This window comes from Loxodonta africana, chromosome 11, assembly GCF_030014295.1.
Source record: "Loxodonta africana isolate mLoxAfr1 chromosome 11, mLoxAfr1.hap2, whole genome shotgun sequence".
In the NCBI taxonomy this organism is placed as follows: Eukaryota; Metazoa; Chordata; class Mammalia; order Proboscidea; family Elephantidae; genus Loxodonta; species Loxodonta africana.
In genome coordinates, this window is record NC_087352.1 from 19,640,066 (window position 1) to 19,651,234 (window position 11,169).

Sequence of the window (11,169 nt, forward strand, 5' to 3'; positions counted from 1 at the left end):
CCAAGCCCACTGCCATCAAGTCATTTCTGACTCATAGCCACCCCATAGGGTTTCCAAAAAGCAGTGGGTGAATTCGAACTGCTAACCTTTTGGTTAGCAGCCGAGCTGTTAATCAATGTACCACCAGGGCTCCTAAGGGGCTAATGAAACCCGAGCCCACAAATTTGTAACCAGTTGGTCAGAAGTACAGGTGTCCTGAGGGGAAAGTAACTGGTAAAAAAAAAGTTCCTGTTGACTCCGACTCTTGGTGACCCCATATGTGCCAGAGTAGAACTGTGCTCCATAGGGTTTTCAGTGGCTTATTTTTCAGGAGTAGATTGCCAGGTCTCCCAGGTGCCTGTGGGTGGACTTTGACCTCCAACCTTTCGGTTAGCAGCTGAGCATGTTAACTTTTGGCACTACCCAGGGACTCCAACCTTTTTACCAGTTCTGACATCAGCCATCCCTCCCACAGCACTCTCCGCTTCTCTGCTGGGTTCGATAATCCGTTGCAATGGCCTCACAGAATGTACAAACTACTTACAGTTAAGTGGTTTATTAAGGCAGTTACAGGGTACAACTCAGGATCAGGAACCCTCAAATTTGTAGCTAGCAGGTTAGAACTGTGGGTGACCTGGGAATGCCCAAGCTTGTAGCTGGTGTCTGAAATCTTGGGCAGATTTAGCAGTCTGGAGGAGTGTGCCCTTTACCTGTGAAGTCTGACCTAGCTCCAGGTAGTTAGGGGAAGAACTGCATATTGCAAGATGTTCCAGACAGAGGAAACAGCAGGGCCAAAGGCCCTGTTGCAGGCGGGTGCCTGGTGTGTGGGAGGAGTAGCCAAGAGGCCAGTGTAGCTAGAGTAAGGCTGTAGGAAATGAGTGGGCCATGAGGTAGGGGAGGATACGCGACCAGATTGTTCAGGCCCTTGGCCACTGCTTATTTATCTAGCACTGCTGTAACAGAAATACCACGAGTGGGTAGCTTTGACAAACATTTATTTTCTTAGAGGCTAGAAGTCTGAGTTCAGCCCACTGGCTCTAGGGGAAGGTGCTCTCTCATTTGGCTCCTGAGGAAAGTCCTTGTCTTTGAGCTTCTATGCCTCGGTTCCTTGGTGATCCCCATGTGGCATGGCATCTATCTTCCCCCATCTCTGCTTGTTTAATCTGCTCTTTTACCTCTCAAAAGAGATTGGCCTAAGACACACCCTACACTAGTACTATCAACACTATCAATTACAGCAATTGAGATGTTTGAGCAAACAGATGCAGCACTGAAGTGCTCACTTGTCTGTGCCAAGAAATTTGGAGGACAGCTACCTAGCCAACCAACTGGGAGAGATCCATATATATGCCTATTCCCAAGAAAGGTCAGAAACCCTGGTGGCGTAGTGGTTAAGTGCTACAGCTGCTAACCAAAAAGTCAGCAGTTCAAATCCACCAGGAACTCCTTGGAAACTCTATGGGGCAGTTCTACTCTGTCGTATAGAGTCACTATGAGTCAGAATCGACTCAAAGGCTACGGGTTTGGTTTTTGTTTTTAAGAAAGGTCATCCAACTGAATGTGGAAATGATCAAACAATGTCATTAATATCACATGCAAGTAAAATTTTGCTGAAAATCATTCAAAAGCGGCTACAGCAGTATACCGACAGGGAACTGCCAGAAGTTCAAGCTGGATTCAGAAGAGGACATGGAACCAGGGATAGATATCATTGCTGATGTCAGATGGATCCTGGCTGAAAGCAGAGAATACCAGAAGGATGTTTACCTGTATTTTATTGACTATGCAAAGGCATTCAACTGTGTGGATCATAACAAACTATGGATAACATTGTGAAGAATGGGAATTCCAGAACACTTAATTATGCTCAGGAGGAACCTGTACACAGATCAAGAGGCAGTTGTTCAAAGAGAACAAGGGGATACTATGTGGTTTATAGTCAGGAAAGTTGTGCGTCAGGGTTGTATCCTTTCACCATCTCTATTCAATCTGTATGCTAAGCAAATAGTCTGAGAAGCTGGACTCTGTGAAGAAAAATGGGGCATCAAGATTAGAGGACGATGCATTAACAACCTGCATTATGCAGATGACACAACCTTGCTTGCTGAAACTGAAGAGGACTTGAAGCACTTACTAATGAAGATCAAAGACCACAGCCTTCAGTATGGATTACACCTCAACATAAAAAAATTAAGAAAACAAAAATTCTCACAACTGGCCCAATGAGCAACATCATGATAAATGGAGAAAAGATTGAGGTTGTCAAGGATTTCATTTTACTTGGATCTACAACCAATACCCATGAAAGCAAAAGATGCATTGCATTGGGCAAATCTGCTGCAAAAAAACCTTTTTAAAGTGTTAAAAAACAAAGATGTCACCTTGAGGACTAAGGTGCACCCAGCCCAAGCCACGGTGTTTTCGGTAGCCTCATGTGCACGCAGAAGCTGGACGATGAATAGGGAAGACCGAAGAAGAACTGACGCCTTTGAACTGCAGTGTTGGCGAAGAGCACTGAATACACCGTGGCCTGCCAAAAGAGAGAACAAACCTGCCTCGGATGAAGTACAGCCAGACTCCTCCTTAGAAGCAAGGACGGCGAGACTTCATCTCACATACTTTGGACGTTATCAGGAGGGATCCGTCCCTGGAGAAGGACATCATGCTTGGTAAAGTAGAGGATAACTGAAAAAGAGGAAAAGCCTCAATGAGACGGCCTGACACAATGGCTGCAACAAGCATAACAATTGTGAGGATGGCACAGGACCGGGCAGTGTTTTGTTCTGTTGTGCACAAGGTTGCTGTGGGTCGGAACTGACTGGATGGCACCTAACAACAACACACTGGGATTATAACTACAGGAATAGGGGTTAGGATTCACAACGCACATTTTGGGAAGGACACAATTCAATCCCTATTGGCCACCATAAGGGCTGTGGATTTTCCTCTGCATGAGATGAGAGCCATGGGAGGGTTTTAAGCCAAGGAGGGCCATGATCTGATTTACATTTTTACAGGATCCCTCTAGAAACTCTGTGGATAATAGACTATAGGGGGGGTAAGGGTGGCAGCAGGGACCACTGTTATTTAGGTGGGTGCTGAAGCAATCCGGGCCCGAGATGGTAGCTTTAATCCAGGCAAGAGATGCAGCCTGGGGACAAAGGTGGTGACAGGGGAGGTAAGGACCAGTGGTTCTGGATCTATTCTGAAGGTAGAACCAGTGGGATTTGCAGACAGATCAAGTATTAGTCTGGTAAGGCTGCTGTAACAAAGTACCATCCCCAGCCCCCTTGGTTCTCAAAAAAGGAAAAAGACAAGTCTCAGAAGAAAATAAATAAAATTCTTTATTATATCCTAATCACACAGTACAAATGAAGATTAAATAGGAACAGGGAGAAAGTGGGGGCCCCTTTTCTTCCTGCCCCTAAAAAACCTACACCCTGATCAATAAATACCCGTCCCCAGGGATCCAGAAGTCCCAGCCCCAACACAGTCCCAGGGGGAGTCTTGGGTTGACCCCACTCATTTTTCTAGGCTGTCATCTTTACAGGAGGAGCCCTGGTGGCACAGTGGTTAAGCGCTTGGCTGCTAACCAAAAGGTCGGTGGTTTGAACCCACTAGCAGCTCTGTGGGAGAAAGATGTGGCAATCTGCTTCCATAAAGATTACAGCCCTGGAAAACCTACGAGGCAGTTCTCCTCTCTGCTACAGAGTCGCTATGAGTTGGGATAGACTGGATGGCAGCAGGGTAATGGAATCTTTACCAGAGCAGATTGCCAGTTCTTTCTCCCTGGGTGGGTTGAACCGCCAGCCTTTCAGAGTGTTTAACCTTTGAGCCACCAGGGCTCCCCCATCATTTCACAGAGGTGAGAAGCTAAGATCCAGCAAGTTCATGCCCCTTCAGCCTTGCAAGTCTCCTCCTGCCTCCCCTTAAGACTCTTGCTCGAATTTACACCTGGACACGGTAGCCCCCTGCCCGCCTCCGGCAAAGCCTTCGCACGCCCACCCAGTACAATGTCAACATAACCACCCAGTACCCCACGTAAGCACCGGCCCCAGCGGCCAGGTGGTAGGCCTCGGCAGCCCGGGATGGGCCACTCCAGTCGGCCGTGGCCTCTTGGACCACACTGCGCACCAGGCCCCCAAGCAGCAGCAGAGCCCACAGTGCCAGTGGCAGCACAGGAACGTAGTTGGCAGCCAGCTTGCGGCGGCCCGATGTGCCCCAACCACTCTGGTTCATGGTGGCCAGCGCCAGGAACTTGGCAGGCAGGAGGCCACACATGTAGAGTGGCGCGTAGAGCGAGAGGAGCACCATGCGCAGGCAGCCCCGCAGCCAGGCTGCAAAGGCAGCCTTGGCCAGCGCCACGCCCTGCACACACAGCAGCACCCATAGCAGCGCCCATGGGCGGCCAGCGTAGAAGAGCCGCAGCACTGTGGCAGCCACAAAGAAGGGGAAGAGGCCCGAGACCACTGCCTCGTAGGTCATCCACGCGTGGTGCCGGTGCCACCACAGTGCGTTGTACAGCCACTCTCGGAAGTAGGACTTGGACCAGCGGGTCTGCTGGCTGAGCCAACGCAGGAAGGACGAGGGTGTCTCTGAGTAGCAGCGGGAGCGGGAGGTGTACCTGGAGGGGCGGGAGAAGGTGCGGCCTCAGCACAGCTTTCTTTGGGGCCTGGAGAGGATTCTGGAGCCAGAAATGGCCACTGTGGGATCTGGGCTAGTTTCCTCACCTCTCCGGGCCTCAGTTTTTCTCATACGTAAAATGGGGTCAATAATCGTTCCTACGAGGAGCCCTGGTGGCACACTGGTTAAGCACTTGGCTGCTAATGGACAGGTTGGCAGTTCAAACCCACCAGCTGCTCAGTGGAAGAAAGATGTAGCAGTCTGCTTCCTTAAAGATTTACAGCCTTGGAAACCCTATTGGGCAGTTCTACTCTGTCCTATAGGGTCACCATAGGGTCGCTATGGGTCAGAATTGACTCGATGGCAGTGGGCTTGGTTTTTTTTTTTTATGTAGTGCTTGCTAGATAAATGTTAGCTACTACTACTATGCCATTGCTAATATTTTTACCATTACTAGCACTCTTACTTATACTATCACTAATCTATTACTAATACCATTGCAATTATTCTTATTGACAGCCGCACGATGAGAAACAAGACAGGCATGGTTCCTGCCTAGGGTAATCCATGTGGTAGAGCTTCTCAAGGGACCATCAGGCTCCCTTCCTGTGGCCATGGCAGACATTACTAATCAATCCCTTCAGATTTCCAGCCAAGCCACTCAAGGCCAGAATCCCTTTTACAGAAAGCCATTGGCTGGTCAGCAGCAATCAGTTTGTTAGGTCACATTATTCCCTCCCCATGGACATTAATTGATAGTGTCCAGTCTCTTATCTGTCACTTGGAAGGCATGCATGTCCATTCTCTTAGTCCCACTCAGAATCTACCCCTTTTTCACAATCCTCTTGCTATTATAAGATCCCTGGGTAGTGCAAATGGTTTGTGTTCAACTACTAACCTAAAGGTTGAGAGTTCAAACCCACCCAGCTGTGCCATGGGAGAAAGGCCTGGCAATCTCCTTCTGTAAAGATTACAGCCAAGAAAACCCTATGGGGCACAGTTCTACTCTGTAACACATGGGGTCATCATGAGTCAGCATTGACTCAATGGCAGTGGGTTTGGTTTTTTTTTAATTTTTATTTTTTGGTTGCTACTTTTTTTTTTACTCTGCGGGTTTAAACCAAGCCCCTGAATGATGCAGTTGCATCTTTAGTGGACTCCTTGCTTCCAGCCATGCCACCTGTAGCCTGTTCTCAAAACTGCACCCAGAGGGATCCTATTACAACAACATGTCACCCCTCTGCTCAAAACCCTCCCATGGCTCCCTTGTCTCAATCCAAAGTCCTCACCGCGGCCTCCGAGCCTTCCATGAGGGACTCCCTGTGAACCTCCGTCCTCCTCACTCCTCACACGCTTTGGCATGCTCACTGCTCCAGCCTCCTCTTCCTGCCTAGTCCTGACCCTGTCGCAGGCACCTGACTTAGCATTTCATTCCCTACCCTGAAACTTCCTATCCACCCCCTTCCTGGCTTTATTTATCTCATGTTGTTGTTGTTGTTAGTTGCCGTGGAGTAGATTCCGACTCATGACAACCCCGTATGTGCAGAGTAGAACTCTCCTCCATAGCGTTTTCAAGGCTGCGACCTTCTGGGAACAGATTGCCAGGCCTGCCTTCCAAGACGTCTCTATGGGTTATCTCCATAGCACCTATGATTACCTCGCACACTATATATTTTACTTATTTATTGTCTAAGTGTAAGCATGAATTTGATCCTCACAATATCCCTGTTAGGTTGGAACCATTATTGACCCCATTTTACATATGAGAAAACTGAGGCACATAAGGGTTAAGAAATTACCACATTCCAAGGGCTTAAAATGTTGTAGGCACTTAATGAATGTCACGTGAACGATTGCACAGGTGACCCTCGGTATATTCCAAGTTCTGTCAGAGCAGACCAGTGTCTTGCTGGATCTCGCTATGTGGAATTCACTCTTCCCTGAACTTCACTTTGTCTAGCTCATATGCCCCAAAGCATCACTAAACCACATCTCACTTCCTTAAAGCCCTTACTAGAGGGTAGGAGCTCCCCTCCTCTCTCACTTCACTCTTTCTCCCTCACTCTCTCACTAGTCAGATACCACTCCATCCATTTATTTCTTGCCCTCCCCACCTCACCTGGAATAATCTGTGCCACCTTGGTCTCCATGGTAGAATCTACTCTCTCCATCTCATGTTGTACTTTCTAGGTGGAATTCCCCAGTCTCACCTTGCCTCATTTGGTAGAGCCCACTGGGTCCTGTGATCCAATGCAAATGCCACCCCTGTCCCTTATGGTATCTTCCACTCTCCCCTAACATCTCACTTGGTAGAGACGTTGTCCCAGGAGTTACTTTGAGTTTGGAGAACTCCCAACATGCACACATTCCCTGGGATACTATCTGGCCCCAGGACACACCCGGCCACCTGGTTCCCTCAGCTTACTTGGTGGCGTAGCCCATGCTGAGCATGCGGTTGGTGAGGTGCCGGTCATCTCCAAAGGTGCAGTGGGTGCCCAGGAACTTCTGGTTATACCAGGCCTCGAGGAACTGCTGCAGGAGGTTGTTCCTGTACAGGCCTGGGTGGGGGGCGGGGAGTGCAGGAGCATCAGCCCCTGCTGTCTGTCACCAACCCCGTCTCCATTCCTATCTCCAACCCCAACCCCAATCTCCAGCCCCATCCCTCACCATCTCAATTTCCTTCCCAGCGCTACCTCCAACCATAGCCCCAGCTCTGTTCCCAGTCCTAAGTCCATTCTCAGCCCGTCCTTATTTCAAACCTGCCCCAACCCAGTCTCAGATCCAAATCCACGACCCCATCCTCAGCCCCATATCCATTCTCAGCCCCATCCCCAACCTGTCCTCATCTAAAAATCCATCTCCAACCTCCAACCCAGCCCCAACCCTGTCCTTGATCCCAACCCCATCACTTCCCTTTTCTCAAACCCTTCCCCAACCCCAGCCCCAATCCCCATCCACATCCTTTTTCCAACCCCATCCCCAGTCGAAACACCACCTCCATTTCCCAACCTTATCCCCATCCCAGTTCCTGCCCCAGCCCCATCTCTGTCCCCAGTCTTAGTCACATCACCTGCTCCCCTTCCCCTGCTCCACTCCATCCATGACCCTCCCAAATCTCACCCCTGCTCACCTAGGGGGCCGCTGATGCAAGACACACAGTGGAAGTAGCTCTGACAAGCCCGCTCCACGTTGAAGGCCACCCAATACCGGAGGCTGCTTAGGAAGCTGACCCAGGAGTCCAGGGGGTTAAGAATCCGCACGTCCCCCCCAACAGCCCCTACATGGGGGTCCTCATCCAGCACGCGCACTAGCTCCAGCAGTGCCATAGGGTCCAGCCTGGTGTCTGAGTCACAGACCTGTGGGGCCAGAGGGGCCAGGATCAGACCAGACCCCTACTGTGTGGGGCTGGTGCTCGGGGGCAAGGCACCAGAGGTGGGGAGCAGCTGGGACCTTGAATTTTTAAATCATTTTCAATGTCTAATCACATCTTAAAAACATAACCTAGACCTACACCCTTGTATAATAGTGTTCCTTGAGTGAGAACTGTCACTGCTTCTAACCAATAGAATATGGCAAAAGTGACAGCATATAACTCCCATGATTATGTTACCTTATATGAAAAAGGTGAAGAGATTTTGCATATGTAATTAAGGTCCCTAATCTGTTGATTTTAAATTAATAAAAATGGAGATTATCCTGGGCGGGCCTGACCTAAACAGGTGAGCCCTCTAGAAGGCAGAGACTTTCTCTTTCTGGCGTTGAAGAAGCAAGCTACCATGAGTTCCTTGGCTGCAAGAAAATGAATTCTGCCAACAAACACATGAGCTTGGAAGAGGACCCTTAAGCCAACTCTAGCAAACACCTTGGTTGCAGCCTTGTAATACCCTGAACAAAGAGTCCAGCTAAGCTCTGCCCAGACTCCTAACCCACGGAAATCGTGAGATAATAAATGTGTGCTGTTTCAAGCTACCAAATTCATGGTAATTTGTTACACAGCAACGGAAAACAAATACATTGCATTAATGAATGAATCTCTCCATTGAATGAATGAATAACTAAAGGAATAAATGACTCTTTTGAATACATAGATGGGTGAATGAATGAACAAAATCTCTACATTGAATGAATGAAGAAAGGAAGGAATGAAGGGGGGAAGGAACACCTGAATCTCTATATCCCATGGATGAATGAATGGATAAATGAATAAATGATGTCTCTTAGATGGATGAATGAGTGAAGGGAGGAATCCCTACTTGAATGATGTATGAACGAATAATTGAACAAATGAATCTATACTGAGTGGATGGATGGGGGGGTGGGTGGGTGGATGGTTGAATGAATGAGTGAAGGAAAGAATCTACATAGAATGGATGGTTGAATAAGTGAATGAATGAATCTCAATATTGAATGGATGATGGGTGGATGGGTGGATGGATGGATGAGTGGATGGATGGATGAATGGATGAATAAGGGAAAGAATCTACATTGAATAGATGATCGAATAAATGAATATATTGGATGTATGGGTAGGTAGATGGATGAATGGAAATAATCTCTCCATTGGATAGATGAATGAATGGAAAAAGGAAGGAAAGAATGAATCTCTACCTAGAACTTAAGACCTCAGGGAAGATGGATTTGGAATGTTAGGGTCAGGGTTGGGGCCAGGCCGCCCTCCACTCACCTGCACGTAGTCCACCGAGTCGCCCAGGGCCTTGAAAGCGGTGTACATGACCTCGCGCTTGCCGCCCCAGCGCTGGGCCACGCACACGCACCTGCGCGTCCTCACCAGCGCCTCCACCGCCAGCCGCCCGGGGTCCTCGGCCTCTACCTCCCGGTAGGCGCCCGGCCCGCCCGCCGCCGCCGGCTCCCAGGGTTGGTGGTAGTTGCCGTCCCACACGTAGGTGGCGGGATCCTCGTCAGCGAAGACCTCGCGGAACATGTCGACCATGTAGAGGTCCTCGGCGCGGTTGCCGTCCACCACCATGAGGACGCGCAGCCGCGCGCGCGGGTACTGCAGGGCGCGCGCGGACACCAGGCACTGGCGCAGGTACGCCGGGTCCTCCTGGTAGGCGGAGATGGTCAGCGCCACACTGCGCGCCTGGGCCGCGTCTAGGGGACCTCGCGCCGCCGCCCGCCGCGCCGCTGCCTCCACCCGCCGGTGTTCCAGGTAGGCGAAGAGGCTCTGTGCCACCAGGTGCGCCGAGAGGAAAGCCCCGTAGAGGCCGAAGGCCAGTAGGCCGTAGCGATCGGAGGCCAGCGGCACGCCAGCGGCGTAGGCCCAGGTTATGAGGCCCAGGATGAGCAGGGCGAAGGCGATGGTGAGCACCCGCCGGGCCAGACCAGAGTAGCGGCAGGCTGCCGCGCTGGGCTTGGTTGTGTCCTGCTGGGAGCGGAGAGAGGGAGAAAGAATGGGGAAGAGTCCTCCTCCAGGAAGCCCTCCTGGGTTTTTCCCATGCCAGCTCAAAATATCCCCATTTTGTCAGGAGGATCCCCTGGATACTAGGAAGTTGTTTTCATTCATGAAAATAATTGTGGCAAACAGTTGTCTAAGCTTAATGCCTGATTATATTGATTCTAACACAGTTGTTTCACATCTCTGAAATCGCCGTGGGGATTACACTCAATGGAGTGTCAGTTTAATCGGCAGGAGGTTTTTTCCTCTTGTTGTTGTTAGTTGTGGTGGAGTACCATTCCGACCACATGTATGCAAGAGTAGAACTACTCATAGGGTTTTCAAGGCTGTGACCTTTTGGAAGCAGATCACCAAGCCTGTCTTCTGAGGTGCCTCTGGGTGGGTTCAAACCACAACCTTTTGACTCGTAGTAGAGCATTTAGTCGTTTGTGCCACCCAGGGACTCCTTTAGTGCTACATAAAATAATGATTCATATCACAAAGGCATCCTAGTGTTGAATCAGTAATAATAATATAATCTATATGTACTAAAAAGAACAACACACTATGGTATCTACCAGGCACTGCTCAAAGCCTTTTATATTAACTTATTTGTTTTAATCCTCACAACAGCCCTGTGAGGTAGCTATTATTATTATCATCCTCACTTTACAGATGGGGCAACTGAGTCACATAGAGGTGAAGCAGCCTGCCCAGGGTCATACCTGGAAAAGAAGAAACTGGGATTTGAAGTCTTGGAATCCAATCACTAAACCACAACCCTATATACTGCCTGTACTCCACAGGGGAGTTCTGGAGGACAAATAATGTTTTCTCCCCTGTGCAGATGGCAAAACTGAGGATTGATCAGCGAAGAGGAATGGCCCAAGATCTCACGGCTCTCAAGAGGAGTCTGATTTCTGCAGACAGAAGTTCCCTTTGGAAGCTTCCCAAAGGTACAGGCTGGTTTTCCTCTTCCTCTGCCCAGCTCTGCGACAGGGTCAGTGCCCAGCAGGCATTGCTGGAAGAGCCCAGAATCAGAGGGGAAGGATGCCTGTTTCTTCATCTGTAAAATGGGAATTTAGCACCTTCTGTGTTCCAGGTTCTTCTCTACAGCAACACTGTGAGGTCGCATTACTATCCCTCTGTTACCGATGAGGAAACTGAGGCAC

The 11,169-nt window shown here is 49.5% G+C and overlaps 1 protein-coding gene across 1 annotated transcript; it reads right to left on the bottom strand.

Annotated features, from left to right (window-relative positions):
- Positions 1–1,436: 1,436 nt before the first annotated feature.
- Positions 1,437–10,081, bottom strand: HAS1 (hyaluronan synthase 1; the record flags this gene model as incomplete). The annotated part of the gene is made up of 4 exons (XM_064293171.1): positions 1,437–4,603; positions 7,028–7,160; positions 7,733–7,958; positions 9,287–10,081. Coding segments are annotated over 4 exons (1,830 nt in total), but the record flags the coding sequence as incomplete, so codon positions are not given.
- Positions 10,082–11,169: the final 1,088 nt, after the last annotated feature.